Source organism: Lycium barbarum, chromosome 4, assembly GCF_019175385.1.
Source record: "Lycium barbarum isolate Lr01 chromosome 4, ASM1917538v2, whole genome shotgun sequence".
In the NCBI taxonomy this organism is placed as follows: domain Eukaryota; kingdom Viridiplantae; phylum Streptophyta; class Magnoliopsida; order Solanales; family Solanaceae; genus Lycium; species Lycium barbarum.
The window spans coordinates 16834806-16860840 of record NC_083340.1 but is presented as its reverse complement, the minus strand read 5'-3'; the positions used below and the strand labels follow the sequence as shown (position 1 = coordinate 16860840).

General features: G+C 31.6%; 1 protein-coding gene across 1 annotated transcript; it reads left to right on the top strand.

Annotated features, from left to right (window-relative positions):
• Positions 1-823: 823 nt before the first annotated feature.
• On the top strand, positions 824-7682 carry LOC132635411 (mechanosensitive ion channel protein 10-like). The gene is made up of 5 exons (XM_060351789.1): positions 824-2041; positions 4071-4194; positions 5008-5301; positions 6040-6242; positions 7166-7682. The coding sequence occupies exons 1-5, from the start codon at positions 921-923 to the stop codon at positions 7437-7439; spliced, it is 2016 nt and encodes a 671-aa protein (XP_060207772.1). The 5' UTR covers positions 824-920; the 3' UTR covers positions 7440-7682.
• The last annotated feature ends 18353 nt before the right edge of the window (positions 7683-26035 follow it).

The window sequence follows — 26035 nt, the reverse complement described above, 5'->3', positions numbered from 1 at the left end:
TCTACAATGACAAAAACGCCCCTATCTCAGCAAGAAGGTATGACGACAATCAACTTATAGCAAAAGATCTAAAATGCCATTAATGTTGGCTGTGAATTACTACTACATTATTGCACTTGGTCGACCACTTTTTAACTCCTCAATATATGCGTCCTTCCTTCACTGTTGTATTAAGAGAGAAGCTAATGCATGCACCTCCAATACATGGGGCCTAATGCTATTGTAATTTGTACCACAAGAGATAGTTGGTTGGAGTTGGAGGTGAACAACATTCAACATAATGAATTTCGTTTAGGAGTCGTTTGGTTAAGTAACACGTTATGCAAAAATTAGTAATGCATGAATAAGTAATATAAGAGATGTTTGGTATATTGTATTAAAAGTTATTATATATTTAATGTATATTTTAAAGTAAGTCTTATCTTTTCAAAAACTATAATATTGGATTTTTGGTCCTTTATAAATTTTATTTAGTTTTATGACCTTTTTACCAGAGATCTTCATTTTTACACATAAGAGATCTGAAAAAAACACATGACAGATTTGAAAAAATCATTTTCTTCTATTCAAATTGTAAGAGGGTAAAAGATCCTATTTTCACGATTTATATTTGATCATTTAATAGTTTTAATATTTTCATTTCCACATTCTATTCAGCATAAAATAATTCATAGGTTTCTCATAGTATTGGTTATACGGAAACTCAAACCCAACATATTGGAATGAATTATGTGTTTTATTTTGGAAAGTAAAAAATGAGACCAAACATTTGTATAAAATAATGTACGATAATATGTGGCGATTAGCTGCTCCATTTCTTCAACCAAACGTCACCTTAACCTTTGATGACACATTCACATTCTATATAAGGACGACTGATAGTATGATGAAATTAAACCAAGTGAAGTAGCTCAAAAAGGATGGAGAAACTAGCAGCCTCTGATCATGTGATTCAGTTCATAGACGAACAAGATCGCAAGAAGAGCACCGATGATGCTAATTACATGACAGAAACAAAACCTACCCAAAATCGTTCAAAATTTCAAACAATACGCCGCCTTACTTTCTCAAAACCAAAAGCTCGAGTCTTTGAGTTCAATAGTAGTGTTCCAGTCAACCAAAAAACTTTCAATTTTGGCGATGAATCGGATGAGTCGTTCGACCCCTCATGTGAAAAGGATGTAGATAGTGATGACGAATATGACCAAGAACATCACAAGGATGAAGAAGGATATGGGAATATTAAAGAGAAGCACAAAAAAAAGATGAGAAAAATCCCTTTAAGGCTTTTGTTTGAATGGTGTTTTTTGTTACTCACAACATCTTGTTTAATATGTGCTCTCACAATTTCACCTCTAAGGGAAAATCCCTTATGGGGTCTTAAGTTGTGGAAATGGTGCGTTGTGATTCTTGTCATTTTCAGTGGTCGCCTTATTTCAAGTTTTGTCATTCGACTCCTCGTCTTCCTCGTCGACAGAAACTTCATGCTTCGTGAAAAGGTGTTGTATTTTGTGTATGGTCTTAGGAAAAGCTTCCAAAATTGTGTTTGGTTAGGTCTTGTCCTTTTGTCTTTGAATTTCATGTTCAACTCAGAGCTCAACAAACAAAACAAGATGCTAACAAAATTACGCGAAGCTTTACTGGCCTTACTCATTGCTACAACTATCTGGCCCGTTAAGATTATTCTGGTAAAAGTTTTAGCCTCGTCTTTTTTTGTCGCGACTTACTTCGACCGTATGAAAGAAAGTGTTTTCCATCACTATGTTCTAGACACACTTTCTGGTCCACCAGTTGATGTCCAAGAAGTACAAAAACTGAAACAATCGAGGAAATTGTCCAAGCTAAAGAAGCTAAGTATGCAAAGCAAGACATCAGCATGGAGTGTGAAGAGATTGGCTAATTATGTAAGGTTCTTTGGGTTGTCAACAATTTCTGAGAGTGTGGATGAGTTTGGGAACACTGAAACTGAGATTACTAGTGAAATGGAGGCTAGAAATTGGTCAAGAAAGATCTTCAAGAACGTTGCCAATCGTGGTGCCAAGTAAGTCTTCTACTCCTTTACAGAGATTGTGTTACACACACGTGACAACAATCAATCATTAAGTCTTACTTCTATGTATCAACGCATAAATTACTTTTTACACTATCAAATCATTTAAGAATACTTTATTTAAAAATATATATTTTTGAACCAAAACGTGATTGATTTGCGCAAATGTTCTAATTTTCAGGACTCCATTTAAATTTTGTTCCTATTTTTAAAAGTTGTTCAAATATAACCCTTGAAAAAATATCACTGTTCCGGACAACATTAGACTCGGAACTATTGTTACTCATATATTGTTCGACCTTACAGATCGACAATTGTCGTATCTAAAGTTTGCAATAGGCTACAAAATTTTATAAGATTGTGATATAACGTTTTCTCATAAGATTTTTAATTTGCTCTTTAGACCATATATAAGTTGGATCCAAAAGGGACATCTTCCAAAAAATTTCACCTAGAAATAACACAACAACCCAAAGCGACCCATTTAGAAAAATAACCTTAATTTTTATTTTTTTTATAAGAAGATTAGCCAATATATCACAATACAATATGTGTATAATCAATCTAATACAATCAAACAGAATCTAATTCTGATGTAAAAATTCAAATTCATAAATGAAGTAGAAAAGATACAAAATGAAAAAATAAATATCATTAAAGGCGGGTCGTAAACCTTAAGTTTTACCTACCATTGAATTTTGACACTATTTACCTTGAGTATATACTTGTACCGACTATAAAGAATTGCAGTCAGGTTAGACTAGAACCTTGTTTCTAAAAATAGAGATACCGTAGTTTTGTAATATGTATATCACTCACCAAAGTTTGAATGGACAACACTAATTTGGGGTCTTGTTGTTACTTTGTTGGGGAGTATTTTTCAACATGCTTGGCCCCATTGAAAGCCATCAATTTTGTTGCTAGGAATTAATTGAAGGACCACTCAAAGCAATAGCTCCACTACCACTCAAAGCAATAGTTCTTTTTACTTCATTCAAACAAAACTTCTGTAAAATGTAGTGGGAATGGTAACAATCCAAACATAATTGTCGCCCTCATTCATGTTAATATCTGCCCAACTACAATTTAACTCGAAATATATCTATTAAATCTAGCACGAAATTTAAGATGTTAATTGTCTATTATATTATATCACTTATAAGTGGTAGTTATTAAATTCTAGATTGATTAAGAGAAATATCACTTTAAACTTCAAATTTAATTATCCAAATGAATATAAAATTTTGAAAAAATACCATGTTACCTTTATATATCCAGATTAGTTCCCCTAATTTCTTATTTTTATACTCCTTACTTTAATTAATTTCTTAAAAAATCAATTTACTTAATTAATATTTGAATTTAATTTGGATATTAAATTAATTTCTACTTATTCATATACTAATTTTAGTAACTATTTTAATACTGTTCACAAATACTAATACAATAGAAAAGTCAAGTACAGTACGTAGGTAGACTCCACACAGATTAATTTTACTTTGTCAAGAACTCCTCATCAATAATGAGTAGTGAGTGAGAATAGCAAATACTAAGAAGGTGAAGTTGACAACTGCTTTGATGACAAATATGTTTTTCCATATGTATTATTTGAATGTTTCTATTATTCCTTCACACCAAGTGTATTACACTTTGACAAATTTGAATGTCGTACACTCTATCAACGTTACTCTATTTAAATTTGAACAAAATTTATCTATAAACGTCCTTGTACTTCTATGGAGTACAGATTGGATGTAATATATGTGGAAAATGATTATTTGGCCCTTTACAAAAAAAAAAATTAGTTTTATGACCATTTTACAAGAGATCTTCATTTTTTACACATAAGAGATCTGAAAAAAAACACATAAGAGATCTAAAAAGGTCATTTTCTTCTATTCAAATTGTAAGAGGCCAAGAGATCTTGTGTTTCAAAATTAAGGTTCACTTTTAACCCAAAAGACAACAATATAATTAATGAATTTTGTAAGGTTATGGTTAATATTGTCTTTTTGTGAAGGTACATAGAGGAGGAAGACCTAATGAGATTCCTAAATAGAGTAGAGATAAACACCATATTCCCACTCTTTGAAGGAGCTGTTGAAACTGGAAGGATCACCAAGTCTGCCTTTAGAAATTGGGTGGTAATTATTATACTATACATTATCTTCATATAATTTTTTAATTTAACTTTTTTTTAATATATACTAATAGTATAAAATAAAAGACCTTTTACATTATACCAAATAATCACTGGTATGATTTACAAGTAATTGTTTGTAAAGAGTGGGATTATTAATAAGTAAAGTAAGGCAGCTAATAACCTATTGCAACATGTTAAATGTAGCTTGTGTTTCGTATGAGGAAAATACTTATCTTGGTCAAATGGTTTTAAAAAAAAATCTAAAAAAATAAATTCCTTTAGAAAATAGGAAAATAACTTCTCTAGTGAATTAATGAAAAATAAATTCCATTAACGAATTTCATATTGATTGTCTCCCGGGATCCCCACCAATCCACCCCCACACCATTCTCTATTTGGCCCCACGCCAAACAAAATGAGAAATAGCGTATGGTCAATACTCAATAGTATAGATCTTTCTTTCAATGGTTTCTTTTCGAAGGAGAGGTCTTGACGTTCCTAATACCCCGCCCCCACACCCTCCTCAAACCCCTACTCCCGCACCCCTCACCTCACTTTTCAATATCCCCTCCACCCCACCTCTACCTTCATATATAGTATTTACCTTAATTATATATAAATGCTTTTGAGATAATATTTTATGTTTACTAATCAAATATCATAAAATAAGTAAGAAAATCACTTATTTTCTAGAAAAATGTTTTCCTTCGTACCAAACACATCTCTAGTACACAAATTCTTTACACTGCCAAATTAACGTAAGTTAAATTTTTGAAAATTTTATGGGGATTGATTAATTGTTAAGTTCATGCAGGTACGAGCATACTATGAGAGGAAGTACTTGGCACACTCATTGAATGACACAAAAACGGCAGTGCAACAGCTTCATAAGTTAGCAAGTGGGATAGTTAGTTTCATAATAGTTGTGATTTCACTCTTAGTGATGGGACTTTTGTCCACACAAATACTTGCTCTCCTACTATCCCAACTTGTACTCTTGGGATTTGCTTTCCAAAACACTTGCAAGACTATCTTCGAATCCATCATCTTCGTCTTTGTCGTCCATCCTTTTGACATTGGTGATCGTTGTGTCATCGATGGAGTTCAGGTATATATCTCATTACGAATTAGCACTACCAATTAACCTTCATGGTGTGCGTGTATGTATGTGTGTGTGTATATATATATATATATATATATATATATATATATATATATATATATATATATATATATATATATATATATAATCGATAAAGTCTAGTATTAGTAGTTGGAAAGCAAAAAAAAAAAACATTTTGTACCTTGCACAATAGCATCAGTTGTGTGAAACACAAAATAAAAAATTTTGCTGAAAGGATTAGAAAGCTACATATAAGGTGTAGGATACACTTAATGGTGTGATCGCCTTTTAAGGAAAATCGTGCCTGTTTGGTCTAAAACAAATAATATCACACTATGTTGAAAATATCTTTGAGCTGGTTTAACCGAACATATATAAATATACAAATGAAGGATTTATTTTATATAAATCAATCGACACAAGCTATAGGTTAAAGAATTTTCAGAATATCAGTTTATAATTATTTTAACCCGTTATAGCAAATAATCAGCTTATTTCTAAAAAATACCATTTGGTTCCTTTTTTCTGTGATTTTTATGTATTTATTTGTTGAGAAAGTGTTTCTACTTAGATTACTTTTCAATAACAATGACAATTTTCAAGACTAACTGGTAGAATATTCAATACCTGGCTTGGCAAAATAGGTTACTACTTACTAATTTAATTCCTTGACATATGTCAATTTTTTTGTTTGTTTTTTTTCTTTTCTAAATGTGTATGCAGTTGATAGTGGAAGAGATGAATATATTGACGACAGTATTCTTGCGTTACGACAATGAGAAAATATACTACCCAAATGCAGTGCTGATCACAAAGTCAATAAGCAACTTTTACAGAAGCCCTGAAATGGGCGACGCAATTTCCTTTAATATTGATACCAATACTTCCATGGACACCATCATTGCCTTCAAAAAGGCCATTCAACAGTAAGAACTCTTTTGATAAACCCACCCCCCCCCCCCCCCACCCTCCACCTCCCTTTTCCTTTTAATTAATAATTTCTTTATAGTTATCTCGACTATTCCAATGACCACCTGCTACTTTTCACCAGCTAGCTTAAATAGATGGTAACTCTGTCCATCAAGGCTTAGACAGATGGGAAGAAATCACTTTGTGTCGTTTGTCTTCACCAAGATTTAAACCTAAGACCTCATGGTTCTCCACCTACTTCATTGACCACTAGGTCACACCTTGGATGCATTTTAGTAGTTTCTTAACCTATATATCTATGTTCTGCGCCGAAATATTTGATTCAATTAAACCCATGCAAAAAGCGAGGTTACATCCACGTCTGAACTTGTCTTATATTTTAGGCTACTAATCTACTTTAATTTTCATAGCAATTATCTTTTATGTCATTTGATCGATAATATAATTTTCTTGCTTACTCTATTAGTGTGCATAATTAACCTCTTTCTGTTTTCTCAATCTGGATCGCTGTGATTCTAAATGTTTAGATGTAGTCAATGAGAAGTTAAGTTCTGTTTTTAGTTTTAGTAGCTCGTGACTGCCTGAACAAACTAGTTTACGCTTAGCAAATATTTTGAACTTGTCTCGATAGTGACAATTCAATGGATGAGATAGCATAAAGAAACACCATGATATATGACCATTATGGATCCCTTTTTTTCAAATTGATTTCGGTTCATTAGATATGCATTTTCTTCAAATCATTTTTCTGAAAAACGACGGAAACAATCTCTTTGCCCCACAGAGATAGAGGTAAAGTCTGTGTGCACCCACCCTTGTCAGACCCCACTTATGGAAATAGACTAGGCATGTTGTTGTTATAGTTGTAATTCAGCATATATATATATATGAGCATGTGTTTGCATTTGATGAACTATAGGTACCTCGAGAGCAAGCCAAAATATTGGAATCCAAAACACTCAGTGATAGTGAAAGGAATAGGGAATGTGCACACAATGGAAATGATGCTATGTGTTCAACATACCATTAACCATCAGAACTATGGGGATAGAAGCAACAGGATCACTGAGCTCATCCTTGAGTTGAAGAAGATCTTTGAGACCCTTAATATCAAATACTCTCTTCTCCCTCAACAAGTCCAAGTCAACAATACGATCACTAATTCCAGAAATAATATACCATTGCACCCTTGATCATATTTGCTTTGATCTACATATTGCAAGAGCTTGACAAGCAACAACATGATTGGAGCTAATTAATTAAGACATGTTTTTAATTAAATTACAATAATGTTGCTGCTTTAGTTTCTGGATAAATCACATGTTGTTTGTAGTGTGTACATTTAATTTTCCTTGTCAACCCTTTATTAACTTCTCAAGTCTCCATTTCGGTACGTTGTATTGGTGCTTTATTTAATGAAAAGTTATTATTTTGAACCAAGCTAGTGGTGGGATTATTCTTTTTAAAGAAGAAAAAAAAAACTTTTTTCAATCTTCTCTACCTTCAGAGATAGGGGTAAGGTCTGCGTACACTGTACCCTTCTTAGACTTCATTTGTGAGAATACACTGAGTATGTTTTTTTTTTTTTTTCAATTGTGCATGTAGTGTCCTAATTCAAAAACAACGTGCAAAAATGAGATTTTTACTTCCCCAATATTAATTTTTAATGTAAACAGTCATACATTTTATTTGGCTCCCCAGCTCTAGGGTGGTTGTACTAATCCCCAACTTCATTTTCTCTAATCTATTACCACTGGGAGTGTAGAGTGACATAAAGAGTGATTTCAACGTTTACGCGGCGTGTGAGAAACAGAAAAAACTTCTTTGAATGAAGGAAGGCATATTCGAGTGACATATATTTCTATAGAATAACTATTTATTTGAATGGTGTAATTTTGTCATTTTTTCTTCTTTAGTTTTCACATTTGTTTGTTCTTATTTTTGTTTAGAATGTTGGAGACTTGGAGCTGACCCGAATGAAACAAAGTTGCGATCAAATTTTGTTACAGATCTTATTTAAAAAGTTTAACTATCAAAAATGTGTGAGCTAACAGAGAATAATTATTTAATTCACCATAAAATGCAGCACGTTAAAATTTAGAATTATAGCTACCAGGGGCGGACGCACCTTGTATGAAGGGGTGTCACCCGACACAGCTTTGTCTGAAAATTTTCGTAGATATATATGCATTACATGCTAAAAAACACCAATGGATAAATCGCTTAATATGACAAGCCTTGGCAGTAAAGGCCAGTTGGTTCAGCGGTGAAGGCAGCCTAATGTGTCTGTCTGAGATATCGGGGGTTCAATGCTCAATAAGCATTGTTTTTTTTCAGTTTTTCTTAAAAATATTTAGAGCCTTATAGCTAGTAGCCTAGTATTGACTATTAATTGAGAAACTAAAGTTAGTAATTGACCTACATTTCGTGGGAGACTAATGAGGAGATTAAAAAGATATTGGTTATTCAAGCATGCTTAAAATATGACTTAATTTAATTATTCATTCTCCTGTTAGATATGTACGGTAATATTTTGGTGTGAAGCTCCCGTTAGAGTTTCTTCACATTCATTGTTTTTCCTTTGTTTGGTGAACTTTGTGAAATTATTTAAATTTTTTCTAAATTGATTTTTTGAAATTGTAATTAAGTGGAGATATTTTCCTAAAATATTTTGCAAACTTTTAAAACCAAATTTAACATCTCAAAATTCATCTTGTTTGGAAGAAAGAGGAAATAAGTCGGAAAAAAAACATTAATAAGTGAGAGTTGATTTAAGTTCCTTGAAAGTTGATCCCCGTAAAAGATTCACATTCGAAATATTATCAATATGACCATGACGCAAGAATAAAAACACATCTTAAAACATGTAAATTTCTACCTCGTATCACAATTTTTCTCAAAATAGCTTTTATTGTCAATTGTGTCGCTTTAATCTCCGATGGTTTATTGAGTATGATAGATTGGAGTGTTAGTATTACAAAAGATGCAACTTTTTAACATTGTGTCGGTATAGTGATATATTCTTTTGTCACCTCTTTAAATGCGACACTGTTTATAAAAAAATCTTGCGTACGCTGCTGATAGCTACCCCAGAAGATGAAAAAAATGTGTTGGTCAAGCTTGTTGCACATTTGGCCCAACAAAATGAATTTCAAAAAAGCCACGAGTTTAGATAGAATCTCTTTTTAATTTGAAATTGAAAGTCATGTGTTTATAATTTAGATTTGTAGCTACGTTGAGAAAAATAAAGTTCGGACAGTTCTAGCTGAAAAACGAAATCCCAAAAATGCACAAATTTAAAAAGAAAAAAATCATTTAACTTTTAAAGAAATTGTCCGAGCATAAAGGATATGGTTGCCTTTATTCTCATTTACCAAGGTACCCCTTAGCCCAGGCAAAAATTGATAGACAAATTATAAGGAACGGCAGTGAGGCGTAACTCTCTTTTCTGTTGCCAAATTCAAGCATGGTAAAACGTAGTTTAACTTTACATGATACAATTAAATTTTATAATATTCTCAAGGAATTGCTGATTTCTAGCCAGTTTGCAATGGCACATTCTTGAAAAATGAAAAATGAATCTTCAAATGGCATAAGGTGAACATGCATGTTTAATTTCAGATTAAATGATATGTGTAGCTAATTAGCTAATCTAAATAGATGATTGGACTTTACATGCATTTTTGGTAGCCTTTCAAGTCATATTCCGTTCGTAAGGTTTTTTGGACATTTTTTTAAGGCTTTCGGACATTAAATTGGGTCATAGGGAGCAATTGCATGATAATGATAGCTCCAAGCCCGCTCATTATACTGACTTAACAGCCAAGAAAATGCACGTTTTGCGCTTCAAATGGGCTGGTCGTTAATTTTTATTTTTGAAAATCGAACTTATTCATAACTTGTGATATATTATGATGTCAAAATATAAATCTATGTTGAACGATAAAATTGTTAGCCTTGAGGGAAAAAATTAAAGACCAGCACAAAATAGGGTTAGAAGTGCAAATGACCCCTTAACAGCTGCAGAATATCGGGTTAAATTATTGGGCTAGCCCACTCAAAAAAGACAGTTATATTGGGGTTGAGATAGGGCAATTTGCACGATTGTCCTTATTCGGAGGTGGTCCTTAATTTTGCCCCTCAAATTGGTAGTCTTTAATTTTTATCCTTTGCCTAAAAACTTATGGGTTTCGAGTTCGAACCCCCACTAAGTCAAAAAAAAAAAAAAATCGCAAGGAAAAATTTGGATTCACATGACAGAATTTGCCTGCAAAACTCTACCTTAAAGCGGAATTTACTACCTTATAACCCAGAGTTTGAATCCAAAACTCTGCCTTGCGAATTTTTTTATTTATTTTTACCTAAGCGGGGGTTCAAACCCGAAACTCATGAGTTTTTAGGCGAAGGACAAAAACTAAAGACCAACAAGTTGAGGGACAAAAATTAAAGACCAGTGCCTTTGAAGGACAATCCGTGCAAAAACAATATTGAGATGTGGGAAGTGGACCAAGTGCTCTTAATGGGCTGCTGAGGGATGAGGCCCCGTTGTTATTTTTGCGTCAGCTTATCAAGTGCAGTGTTGAAATTAAGCAAAGCACGTTTAAAAATTTAATTAACTACTAATTGCATTATATATAGTAAATGTACATGCATGTTGCGTAACACTAACACATACATATCATAATTCATTATATAAATCACATGAGGCAGCAGGCATTAACGTTATCATCGTTAAAGAGGTTGCTGACTTTGTCATCATCTCGATGAGTAACATGAAGAGTTCCGTGCTTTTCAGCAATATTATAGCCATGGTTCCAATAATTATAGTTGTCCCTGTAATTGGTCGTCATATCTTTGAAGTAGTTGTTTGAGGATGTGAAGTATAGTGGTGGACTGGTGGGTTTGGGTATGGCCAGAATTCCGCTTTCTTCCCACACCTTCACACTGCTTTTAGCTCCTTATTCCGCTGCACATATTCCACCACCGTCACCTTCTCCATCTCTAACTCCACCGACACCGACTCCTCTTCTGCATGAAGGGGGGGGGGGGGGGGGGGGGGGGGGGGGGGAGGATTCTCGAATGCGGAAAAGGATCCAATGAATTCGAAAGAATTGAACGAGGAGCCGTATGAGGTGAAAATCTCATGTTCGATTTTGTAGAGTGGCAGTAAGGGTGACTTATTTCTCAACTTTTCCACTATCACCCCCAAAAAAAAAAACTCTGCCTTACGTAAAGTTGCCAGAGTACAATTAACCTCTGGATTTGAAATCACTACTTATATACCTGGTATTGGCCATAATTCACAAGAACATTCTGTAGTCTTAGTAAGAGAGGGAAGGGTTAAGGATTTACCCGGTGTGAGATATCACGTTGTTTGAGGAACCCTAGATGTTGTCAGAGTAAAGGATCATCAACAAAGGCATTCTAGTGCGTTGTAGATTCTTACCCAAAACTTGTATCATTTTATGATGCCATATGAATCGCTAGAAACATGTGAAGTGTATGCATGGCTAACCCGCATGCATATATATATATATATATATATATATATAGACACAATCAATTCTCTCTATAACAGTCATCATCTATAACAACAATTTCACTATAACAGTCAAATTTTCTGTGGAACCGATCTTTCATGTTATGTTCTATTAATTACATTATACGTTCTCTATAACAACATTTCGCTATAGTAGCCAAAAAATATCGAGACAAACATTGACTATATAGGGTATATTTTCTGTGTTTATATACATATATTAACTTTTGAATACCCTGAACAAATGCAGAAGGTTAGCTTAAGAGGTCCAGGGTGTTCAAAATTATCTCTAGCCTCTTAGGTTTGATTCCCAATGAGAACATTATTTTTTATATATAGCTTTTATTGTTTTTTCCGAACACCCTAAGTGAAAATCCTGGATCATGAGAGGAAGAAAATTAGTACTAATTAGAAGATTAATTATCTCCATCTATAACATATTCCTCCAACACAAGGCATCTTTTTCTCATCCATGCATAAATACATTATTTATTTTCTTTCATAAAAAAGAATAAAAATAAAATAGGAGAATTCCCCCCTTGAGAATGGAATTATGGTATCGATCCAACTTTTGATGGAATATAATTAATTAAGGTGGATGAAAACCTGAAGAGTGAAGCATATATATATATGAATGCTGACAATACTGAAATTAAAGGAGATGAGGGAATATAAGGTGTTGTGAGAAATGGATGGACTAATTAATCAAACACAAATTGACAAATTTTGATGCAATATTCTATAAATATATATCTCCTTTCTTTTATGTAAACTAGCAATACATGCCCGTGCGATGCACGGGGCCGAACATGTCTATTCACCTTAATTAATCAGTGTTTAAGGTTTGTATTTTGAAAATAACTTTTAAAAACATTCTAATTGTTATTATATTTACAAAATGTATTTTATGTACCATCACTTTAGTCGTTGTAATCAAAAGTCTTTGAGATGGAAAGAGTCGGACCCTTTTATCATTATCATGACAATGAAAGTTGTTCATTGATGTAAAGAAAATTAGTAAGATTATGAGGAAAAATTAATATTTTGATTCTAAATTTTTTCTTTTAAATTCTTTAATATTTTATATGTATACCGACAGTTTGATATCCATTTCAATTAAGTAACTATTCAGATCCAAACATAAAAACCATTTTGTTGTATATATTGGATTAAAATATTTTTATTAAATTAATTAAAAAATATATTATAATTTTTTATATTAATTGTTAAAAAGAAATCAAAATTAGAAAGATATATGTTATATCATTAATCACCAAATTTTAATTCTGAAATGAAAATATAAAGTAATACATTTTATAAATGTAAAGAAACAATAATCAGAGACTGCAAAGGAGAGTAAATAAGTAAAGTATTGACAATGAAGGAAAACGGGGATAAATGTCACTCCCTCCCTTTACTTTTACTTGTCGATGTTAACATATCAAGAAAAAAAAAATCTTTTTCTTATTTTACCCTTCACATTAATTATTCATTTTCAAATCATTTTCTGAGGCTATTGAGACTATATACCAATAAATATGGATATTATCATAAAATATATACTTGATTTATTAATTTTCAAAGAACGTGAAAAGTCAAAAGTGAACAAGTTATGTGTGGGAGCATTAAAATAACTTTTGGTGCAAATTTGCATTGCTATTGTTCGTCCTCTCTTCATGTTAAAAGTATTGACAAAGAAGGAAACGGGGATAATAGAAATAGAAAGGAAGATAAATATAGAATAGAAAAATAGACATATATTTTTAGTAATGTGGTCAAGTAATATGGACGAAGGGAGTACTTCATTTTTATTAATTCTTAAAGAACGTAAAAAGTCAAGTATAGTAATGTGGTCAAGTAATATGGGACGGAAGGATAACTTCATTTATTAATTCTTAAATAACGTGAAAAGTCAAAAATGAACAAGTAAAAGTGCACGGAGGAAATAAATACGTGTCGGAGAATTAAAATAGAAGTGCACACGTGTATACATGAGAAGAGAATAAATATTCAGTACTATGACATATATCCACGTGAGATTTATTAATTGTCAAAGAATGTAAAAAGTCAAAAATGAACAAATTAAAGTGCACGGAGGAAATAAATTTGTGTAGGAGAATTAAAATTGAATTGCATATGTCTATACATGAGAAGAGAATAAATATTTAGCTAGAACACGAAAATCAAAAGTGAACAAGTAAAAGTGCACGGAGGAAATAAATGTGTCGGAGAATTAAATTTAAAGTGCACACGTCTATACATGAGAAGGGAATTAAATATTAAGTAATATGACACATGTCTACGTTAATATGGACGAAGGGAGTACTTCATTTTTATTAATTCTTAAAGAACGTGAAAAGTCAAGTATAGTAATGTGGCCAACTAATATGGGACGGAAGGAGTACTTCATTTATTAACTCTTAAATAACATGAAAAGTCAAAATGAACAAGTAAAAGTGCACAAAGGAAATAAATATGTGTCGGAGAATTAAAATAGAAGTGCACACGTGTATACATGAGAAGAGAATAAATATTCAGTACTATGACATATATCCACGTGGAATTTATTAATTCCCAAAGAATGTGAAAAGTCAAAAGTGAACAAATTAAAGTGCATGGAGGAAATAAATTTGTATAGGAGAATTAAAATTGAACTGCATATGTCTATACATGAGAAAAGAATAAATATTCAGCTAGAACACGAAAAGTCAAAAGTGAACGAGTAAAAGTGCACGGAGGAAATAAATGTGTCGGAGAATTAAATTTAAAGTGCATACGTCTATACATAAGAAGGGAATAAATATTAAGTACTATGACACATGTCTACATGGGATATAAAAATAGTTGGATAAAGTGTACAAATTATATAGCTCATGGGACAAGAATTTAATGCGGGTACAATTCGTGAAGCAGTGGGTACCAGGAGGGATTGTTGTGTTCGTCCCTCCATGACACTTATTATTTTTCAGTACTATGACATATATTCACGTGGGATTTATTAATTCTCAAAGAATGTGAAAAGTCAAAAGTGAACAAATTAAAGTGCATGGAGGAAATAAATTTGTGTAGGAGAATTAAAATTGAATTGCATATGTCTATACATGAGAAGAAAATAAATATTCAGCTAGAATACGAAAAGTCAAAAGTGAACAAATAAAAGTGCACAGAGGAAATAAATGTGTCGGAGAATTAAATTTAAAGTGCATACTTCTATACATGAGAAGGGAATAAATATTAAGTACTATGACACATGTCTACATGGGATATAAAAATAGTTGGGTAAAGTGTACAAATTATATAGCTTATGGTACAAGAATTTAATGCGGGTACAATTCATGAAGCAGTGAGTACAAGGAGGGACAGCTGTATTCCTCCCTCCTTGAGAAAAGAATAAATATTCAGCTAGAATACGAAAAGTCAAAAGTGAACAAATAAAAGTGCACGGAGGAAATAAATGTGTCGGAGAATTAAATTTAAAGTGCATACGTCTATACATGAGGAGGGAATACATATTAAGTACTATGACACATGTCTACATGAGATATAAAAATAGTTGGTAAAGTGACCAAATTATATAGCTCATGGTACAAGAATTTAATGCGGGTACAATTCATGAAGCAGCGAGTACAAGGAGGGACTGCTGTGTTCGTCCCTCCTTGACACTTATATATATATATATATATATATATATATATATAAATAGCAATATTATGTGGTTTTTACTTATATGTTAAACAATCCTACTCGGTACTTCCTCACTCCTTGAATCTACTTATCATGTAGGTGTTTTTCTTATTTTCTGCCTATTCTCTCAATTTTTATATTTTTATATTTTTCGCTTTTTCATTTTTTCGTTTTTTTTTTTTTTTTTTAAATAAATCTGTTTAGTTATGAATCTTTATTACACTGTTCATCTCTTTCTCTTAATCTTGGTTCTTAATATCCGTCTTCTTTAACCACACCCCGGTTACCATGGCCAACATCGTCCTTTTATCATTTGGACATTAAAACGGCCTTTCAAACACCTAGGAATTTACAGGTTAATCCATCGAGTTCATTAAGAAATTAAGAGAATAACCATATACTAAGAGTAATAGATTCATAACAACAGGTAAGTAATTACTCAAACATAATATTTTAATTCAACATAATATTGAACATAAAATAATTTACATAGTAGGGAGATTAGTACAGAAAACATAGATAAAAACTTACATGTCTGAAGATGGAGAGAGGTTTCCCTTTCGGGGAACCCGAAAAACTACTTCACACTAAAAGAAAATTACTGGAAAGATTAAAACTATTTTACAGGGAAGTTATATTACAAAGGATTTTATTGGGAAAAGGAGTTTGGGCATTTTTGGAAGGGAAGAGGAATATGGAGTGGTTGGTGAGAGAATTTTTTGTTGAAGGCTTTTTTGGTGATTGTGTCTTGCTTCTTGATCGATGTTAATTTTCTGATGCTTGCTCTGCTTCTAAACACTACTATTTATAGGAGTCTTGACGGACCTCAAATGCGGACTTCAAATTTGTGAAGAATCTTTTGAGTTCAGTCGGGTACTCTTTGGGCCCCATCGTCACATGAAACTTTTCAAAAGATACTTTATAATTTTGTCCGTTTGCTGAGCTGTCCCATTTCCAGATAAAACTACTACTTTATTACAGCTACTTTAATAAAATCTGGTCTTCTTTTTTCTGAACTGTCAACATTATTGCTCCAACGTGTCTTGAAAAATTACAAAGTCCAAAGTCAAAAGTCTTCTACCTCTATTATTGAGCTTGTCTCATCTCATTTTTCTAAAAGATGACTAATGTCCTTGTCTCTCTCTTTTCCATACCTTTGTCTTTAATTATTGATGCTTTTGTCATTTTTTTAATGTCCTTATTTCTCTTTTCTATGTCTTTGTCCTCATGATCCACCGAACTAAATCTTCCAAGTCATGACTTTCTTTCTATTTCACTTTGTCTTTTCCTTTCATGACTTTTTCTCTACTTCACCTTTGTCTTTTTCTTTCATCTTTTTCTGAACCGTGTCTAACCATGCCTTTTCAAATCTTTTTTTTTAACTGATCTAAGTGTCTAAATTGTGTAGGGCAATTGAGTCAAAACTCATGCCTGAATCTACATCATTTGGATCTTGCGAGTCTTGAAAATTAATATCTTCTCCTTCAATATCTGAATGGACTGGTGACATCCCTTGTCTTGGAGATAATTCTGGACTAGGATCTTTGACTATATATTTATCTTTTTCTTTTGTCTGAAAAAATCTTTCTAGTGTCTCTTTTACTATATTTTCTATTTTTTCATTTTTCTTCTTTTTTGCAAGTGTGCTTTTCCTTGTAGAAGTCGCTCCTTGCGTAAGTGTCTTTGGTAGTCTCCGTCTGGTTTGGAGAGATGAACATCCCTCGTCTTCACTTTTTGGCAAAGTGACAGCCATTAACGGATTTGATAAGTCTTTACCGGCTACCGTTTGAACCGGACTAGCTGTATCCTTACCCGATACAGTGGGTCTAATTGCATTCATTGGGTAATGCACACCCGTCTCATCCATTTTTGTCTGAGATGGAGAACTCTGAGACTGCATCAATTCGAATTTTAATGCTTGTAGTCTTTGTTCTAATGTCTTCACCTGATCCAAGAGTTGCATTTTTTCTTGAACCAATGTCTCTTTTTGCTGGTTTAGTCTTTTGACTACATCAGTCATGGTAGAACAATGGTCGCAAAAGATTATTTTGTCTGTGTCTTTTTGTACATTGTACTGGGGGATTTTGTCTGGGTTTTGTCTGAGAGCTGGAGAAATATAATAATTTGGACCCAATGTCCCTCTAGCATAATCTAATGCTTCAGTAAAATTATTAAATCCCTTAAAAAGAGGTTTTCTTATGTCTTTAATAGAGTCTACAACTTCTATCCAAGTCTGAAAAATACCATTAGTTTTACCGTGAACTACAACATAAAATTTAAATTTTTTGTCTAAATTTCGGTCTGTAAAATATTGATAGAGATATACAAATCAGCTACTGATTTGTCAGACATAGTAATTTATGACGATACAAATCAGCATCTATCGTCATAAATTACTATGTCATAAATTACTATGTCTGACAAATCAGTAGCTGATTTGTATATCTCTATCAATATTTTACAGACCGAAATTTAGACAAAAAATTTAAATTTTATGTTGTAGTTCACGGTAAAACTAATGGTATTTTTCAGACTTGGATAGAAGTTGTAGACTCTATTAAAGACATAAGAAAACCTCTTTTTAAGGGATTTAATAATTTTACTGAAGCATTAGATTATGCTAGAGGGACATTGGGTCCAAATTATTATATTTCTCCAGCTCTCAGACAAAACCCAGACAAAATCCCCCAGTACAATGTACAAAAAGACACAGACAAAATAATCTTTTGCGACCATTGTTCTACCATGACTGATGTAGTCAAAAGACTAAACCAGCAAAAAGAGACATTGGTTCAAGAAAAAATGCAACTCTTGGATCAGGTGAAGACATTAGAACAAAGACTACAAGCATTAAAATTCGAATTGATGCAGTCTCAGAGTTCTCCATCTCAGACAAAAATGGATGAGACGGGTGTGCATTCCCCAATGAATGCAATTAGACCCACTGTATCGGGTAAGGATACAGCTAGTCCGGTTCAAACGGTAGCCGGTAAAGACTTATCAAATCCGTTAATGGCTGTCACTTTGCCAAAAAGTGAAGACGAGGGATGTTCATCTCTCCAAACCAGACGGAGACTACCAAAGACACTTACGCAAGGAGCGACTTCTACAAGGAAAAGCACACTTGCAAAAAAGAAGAAAAATGAAAAAATAGAAAATATAGTAAAAGAGACACTAGAAAGATTTTTTCAGACAAAAGAAAAAGATAAATATATAGTCAAAGATCCTAGTCCAGAATTATCTCCAAGACAAGGGATGTCACCAGTCCATTCAGATATTGAAGGAGAAGATATTAATTTTCAAGACTCGCAAGATCCAAATGATGTAGATTCAGGCATGAGTTTTGACTCAATTGCCCTACACAATTTAGACACTTAGATCAGTTAAAAAAAAAGATTTGAAAAGGCATGGTTAGACACGGTTCAGAAAAAGATGAAAGAAAAAGACAAAGGTGAAGTAGAGAAAAAGTCATGAAAGGAAAAGACAAAGTGAAATAGAAAGAAAGTCATGACTTGGAAGATTTAGTTCGGTGGATCATGAGGACAAAGACATAGAAAAGAGAAACAAGGACATTAAAAAAATGACAAAAGCATCAATAATTAAAGACAAAGGTATGGAAAAGAGAGAGACAAGGACATTAGTCATCTTTTAGAAAAATGAGATGAGACAAGCTCAATAATAGAGGTAGAAGACTTTTGACTTTGGACTTTGTAATTTTTCAAGACACGTTGGAGCAATAATGTTGACAGTTCAGAAAAAAGAAGACCAGATTTTATTAAAGTAGCTGTAATAAAGTAGTAGTTTTATCTGGAAATGGGACAGCTCAGCAAACGGACAAAATTATAAAGTATCTTTTGAAAAGTTTCATGTGACGATGGGGCCCAAAGAGTACCCGACTGAACTCAAAAGATTCTTCACAAATTTGAAGTCCGCATTTGAGGTCCGTCAAGACTCCTATAAATAGTAGTGTTTAGAAGCAGAGCAAGCATCAGAAAATTAACATCGATCAAGAAGCAAGACACAATCACCAAAAAAGCCTTCAACAAAAAATTCTCTCACCAACCACTCCATATTCCTCTTCCCTTCCAAAAATGCCCAAACTCCTTTTCCCAATAAAATCCTTTGTAATATAACTTCCCTGTAAAATAGTTTTAATCTTTCCAGTAATTTTCTTTTAGTGTGAAGTAGTTTTTCGGGTTCCCCGAAAGGGAAACCTCTCTCCATCTTCAGACATGTAAGTTTTTATCTATGTTTTCTGTACTAATCTCCCTACTATGTAAATTATTTTATGTTCAATATTATGTTGAATTAAAATATTATGTTTGAGTAATTACTTACCTGTTGTTATGAATCTATTACTCTTAGTATATGGTTATTCTCTTAATTTCTTAATGAACTCGATGGATTAACCTGTAAATTCCTAGGTGTTTGAAAGGCCGTTTTAATGTCCAAATGATAAAAGGACGATGTTGGCCATGGTAACCGGGGTGTGGTTAAAGAAGACGGATATTAAGAACCAAGATTAAGAGAAAGAGATGAACAGTGTAATAAAGATTCATAACTAAACAGATTTATTTAAAAAAAAAAAAAAAAAAACGAAAAAATGAAAAAACGAAAAATATAAAAATATAAAAATTGGGAGAATAGGCAGAAAATAAGAAAAACACCTACATGATAAGTAGATTCAAGGAGTGAGGAAGTACCGAGTAGGATTGTTTAACATATAAGTAAAAACCACATAATATTGCTATTTTTCTTTCTACAAAAATTAAAACTTATATATTTAGAACTTATATATCTATTGAAACAAAAAATATAACCCCCCTATCCCATTTTGGTATCAGAGCGAGAAGATTTTTGGACCTAAATCTGTATTTTAAACCCATATTTTAGACAAAAATATAAACTAGTTTTACTTTTTTTTTTTTTTTGGGTAATGAAAGATAATTATTTAGCTATAAAACAAGAGTTAGAAAAATTATATCCGGAATATACTAAATTAAGCAGTACCAAAGAAAACCAGTTAAGACTACAAGAGTTAATACATATAATATCAGGATTAGAATATAAATTACTACGATATATAAAATCTAGAAAGACTTTAAAAAACCAAAAGCGATTTAGACCATATTGATTGTATGAGAACACTACCCTTTGTCAGACAAATACAAATTAATCATTGGTATTTATATAGAGATATAAAGAAAAGACGAGAAAATCAACAAGTAGAAAAAGCCCTAAGTGCATATTTAGAGATAATAAATTCAGAAACATTATCATCACTAATACAAAATAGACTTTTACAAAGTCAGATTAACGAAGAAACAATCTCTGCTATAACTTGGGAATTACACGGTATAAGAGAAGATATAGAAAGACTTACAACTAGTATAGAACATCAGAAACAAGTTTGTAAAATAAAAATCCCGTTAGGATAATAAATAAAGCTAGAGAGATAGATATCTTAAAAAATCTAGAATACTTAGACTTAAAAATATACCCAGAAAAGAAGTATAGAGCATTAACAGACCATAGTATTATAAAGTGTAACTTTAGTAACGGAGATCATATATTACATAGTGAAGACAAACAGTTAAATACATTAGTAGATTTAGTCATAAATTTCAGTGAAAAAAAATACAAGAAAATAATAAAGATATCACTAGAATATTAGAAGTAGTAACTACATCTCAGACTAAGCAAAAGAATACCTTTGAAAAATTAGAACAAAACCTAGACTACTTAAAAACACAAGAATTAGAATTAGAAAAGAAAGTTCAGACTCTAGTTAATAAATTTAATCTAGAAAAATTACCTACAAAAACAGAAATAGAAAAGTTAGTTAAAGTTATTATAGAAAAACCAAAAGAAATAGAACTAAAAACAACCCACATAGTCTCTAAAATAACACAACAAATAGAAATTTTAACTAGTGACATTAGAGAATTAAAAAAGACAGTAGCAGAACTAAAAGAAATCACTCTTTCATGAGTAGACCAACATTAGCTCAAGAAGAAGCCGCGAAATTAATAGAAAAATCTATACCTTTACCAGCAGACTATAAAGATTATATACCTAGCGCTAAATCGGACCAAATAATAATACAACAAAATACTACTACAATTTCATTAATATTAGAAATAATAAAGAAAATAGAAAAAATAATACCAAGGTTAGAATTATTAGACGAACGCATTTCGTGGTTAACTGAACAACAAAAAGAAAGAGATAAAGAGACGTTTAAAAATAAAGAAGTTGACGAATTAATAGACCAATTAAAAAAGGTAGAAATAACACCTCAAAAAGAAAAAGTTAAAGTACTTAGAAAAAACCACAAAAATGGACCTTCTTTCAACTAGACAAAGAAACGAAGGAAGATCAGAAAGGCAAGAAAGACAAAGAGTAAATTTTTCAGATAATAGAATAAGTAATAATTTCTTATCAAGAATTTTAAATAGAAGAACCCCAGAAGAAAATAATCAGCAGTTAAGTGAGGTAATAGACGTAGATAGAGATATACAAATTTTTCAACAAAACCAATTGAAACTGTTAAATCCAAAAACTCTATATAATATAAGACAGTTTTCAAGTACAGCTCAATTATATAGACATTATAGAGAACAACAAATATCAGCCATAGGAAATAAAATTACTACCATAAATTTAATAGACCCAGTAGCTGTGAGAAAAATAAAAAATACTAGAAGAAGTTTAATGCATATGGGATTAATAGTAGTAGGATTAAAAGGACTAACTAGAAAGAACTTAGGAACTAAAGTTTTAATAGTAATTTATGACGATAGATGGTCAGACATGAAAAAATCAATAATAGGACTAACGGAAGTAGACATGACAAATAATGGAGGAGTATTTTATATTAGCCCAGATTTTATAATGAATTTAGCAGAATTTGGAAAGCACATAAAAATAGGAATACAGGCCAAGGGATATGAAGAGATGTGTGACGGTAATAATTTATTAATATGCGTAGGATTTCTAGGAAAAATGACTAATAATAGTAATACAAAATTTAAAATTAAGGTAGAAGATGTAGTAGAAATAATGGGAAATAAAGGAATAAGACTAATAAAGCCTATAAAAATAAATCCTGAAGAATATGCAGGGATGGAATGGAATCTAGAGGATTTTAATACAAAAAAGATTTTACAGCCAGAATCCCACCTAATGTACACTAATTCTAAGGGAGAGACATCTGAACGTTTTACTAATTATAATTATATGCCACAAAAAGACATAGAAGAAGAAAGTACTTTAGACGAAAATGAAATTACAGACACAACTTTTATGAATATAGAATTAATACAAGACGAGTTTGCGGTAGACGAAGCTATAGAAAAAGCAAAAAGACTTCAAAAAGAAAATAAAAATATGCTTTTTAAATGTAAAGGATGTAAGTTAGGAGAATTAACAATAGAAGAAACCATAAGTCACTTTAAATTATGTGAAGCCCGAACTGATAATTGGGGATATAGAGTAGAACAGATAAACCAAAGAAAATCAGACGATTTTGATAAAATATTAGAAGACATGCAAAACAGTGATGACGAACTAGAAATAGACTCTATAATAAGTCAAAAAGAATTAATGGAATCTAGTGCATCTAGTTCTAGTCCATTTCAAAGAACAACAGGAGAACAATATACTATAGATACTAGCACAGGAAATGTACCTAGAAGAAGAGTTTTTAGAACAGGAGGAGAACCTTTAAATAATATTAAACCATCAGGAAAAAGAATGCCTATAGAAGAACCCATTATTCTTCAAGAAGGAGGTAATAAAGGTAAAATATTAAATATAGCAGCACATGACCCGCAAAGATGGAATTCAGTGATAGATCTTTGGAAAGGAATAGCAGTAGCAGACTATATAAAAACATATAGTGAAACAGACGCAGAAACAATGTATAAATATTTAGAAACATTTTTAGGAGAATCAGCCAAAGCTTTATGGGAAGCTTATAAAGAAAATTTTCCAATGGAATTTCAACACCTAGTATCCATGGGAGCAAACCCATATAATTTTACTAATAAAATACATACTTTAATTACAGGGGAAGATCCAAATAGTGGATTATTAGTACTACAAAGAAATGCAGTAATAAAATTAGAACAACTAAGCATAAGTAGTTGGTTTCATATTAAGAAATTTTTAAACGATTATTTTTACTACTGTACTATTAGTGGAAATGCATTTGATCAAGAATTAGGTAAAAAGTTATTTAATAAACTACCAGGAGCCTTAGGAAGAGAAATAGAAGATAGATGGAATAAGAGAGACGGAGTAATGCAGAATCCTAATTTAACGTGGTCCATAGGACATAGAATACAACATATAATGGATATACTACAAGAAAAATGTACTCATATACAAATACAAAAACAGTTAAAAGAAAATGAAATGAACTTTTGTAAAAGCGTAGTTTACACGACACAAAGTTATGATAAAGACAATTATAAAAAGAAAAAGCATAAAAAATACCGAACGCAGTATAATAGAAATTATCCTCAATATAATAGAAAGAAATATTATCTTAGAAAATCATCAGCTAGAAAACCTTATTTAGACAGAAATAGGCATGTAAGAAAGTACCGAACAGAAAGAAATTATAGAAATAAATTAGAATGCTTCACTTGTGGAAGTGTAGAACACTTAGCAAATACATGTCCAAAAAGAATAAATAATAAGACAAGAAATTCCCAGCTAATTGAAGATTTTCAAGAAACATTAATAAATGTAGACGAGTATATGTCAGATACAGAAAGCATATATTCTATAGTAAGTGTAGACACTGAAGAAAAAATCAAAACAGACTCATCAGACTCAGAAGCAGACGAATTAATTAATGAAATAGGATTAGAAAATCTAGACTTAGAAGCCATGGATAATTTAGCAAATATAGCCGAAGACTGTAACCATGAGTTTGAACGAAATAAAGGATTGGATAGTAATGCATGTTTCTTTTGTAAATGGTATCCTAGTAGAGACAAAAGAGTTAAATGTAAAAATTGTTACATAGAAGGATGTACAATGTGTATGGAAAAAGAATTTAAAACAAAAATAAATAAAGAAACAACTCATAAGAAAATTGAAGACCCTACTATTAGTCTAAGAATAATAACATTAGAAACAAGAATAAATGAATTAGAAACCAGATTATGTAACCTAGAAAGAGGAAAACAAAGAGAAGTAGATAGTGAAGACGAAGAAATAAGATTATCAAATATACAACCAATAATGAAACCATTAACAATAATACCAGAAGAATCTCAAACAGAATTAATGAGCATAGAAGACCATGAAGCATTAGTATGTAATGAAGATAAAAAATTAGGAACAATAAAAATACTTGCAAGAATTAAAATAGATGATTATGAGATAGAAACGTTAGCATTAGTAGATTCAGGGTGCACAAAGTGCATAATAAATAAAAGAATAGTTCCACCTAATTTAATAAAAATTCTAGAAAAACCAGTTGCGGCCATGCAAATGGATGGAACCCATAATATATATAGACATTATGTTCATAAAGCCTACATTAGCTTTATAAATACATGTTCAGAGTTTTACAAACCAAGTTATAAAATGGATAAGATATGGGTAAGAGACCTTAATATAAATGTAGACTTTGTCGTAGGATTAGACTTCATGTTACATAATAATGGTAGTTGTATGATTACAAGAGATGGAGTAATTTTCTTAAAAAATATTACTCATACACCAGTACAAGTTCTTAAGACTGAAACAAGGATTCGTCATAACAAGATCCCTACCACAGACCTGCAAAAGAAAAAAGATAGTTGTTGTAAAGAATGTGAAGAAAAGAATACATGTTGTAAAGAAAAACAAGAAATAAAAAATTTAACTTTAGAAGAAAAAGAAATTCTAGAAGAAGAGGAGTTGCTAGAAAAAGATTATACTTTAATAGATATAGAGACAGAGTTATATAATTTTAAAACAGGAATAGAAAAAATAGGAATAATAAAAAATCAAAAGGACCTAGATAATATAATAAAAATTCTAGATGAAATAGAAATTATTGGAGAAAAACCATTAAAACACTGGAAAAATAACAGGATTGTATGTAAATTAGATATAATAAATCCAGACTATATAATTAAAACAGCATCTATTGAAGCAACAAATCAAGATGTAAAAGATTTTAAAGTACAAATAAAAGAACTATTGGACTTAGGAGTAATACGGAGATCTACTTCTAAACATAGATCAGCAGCATTTATGGTAAGAAATCATAGTGAAATAGTAAGAGGAAAAGCAAGAATGGTAATAAATTATAAAAGACTTAATGATAACACTAGAACAGATGGATATAAGTTACCAGACAAAACAGAACTAATAAATAGAATACAAGGAAAGAAAATATTTAGCAAATTTGATTGTAAATCAGGATATTGGCAGGTACGAATGCATGAAGATAGTATAGAATGGACTGCATTCACCTGTCCTGAAGGACATTTCGAATGGTTAGTAATGTCATTTGGATTAAAGACAGCTCCACCAATTTTTCAAAGAAAAATGGATAGTATA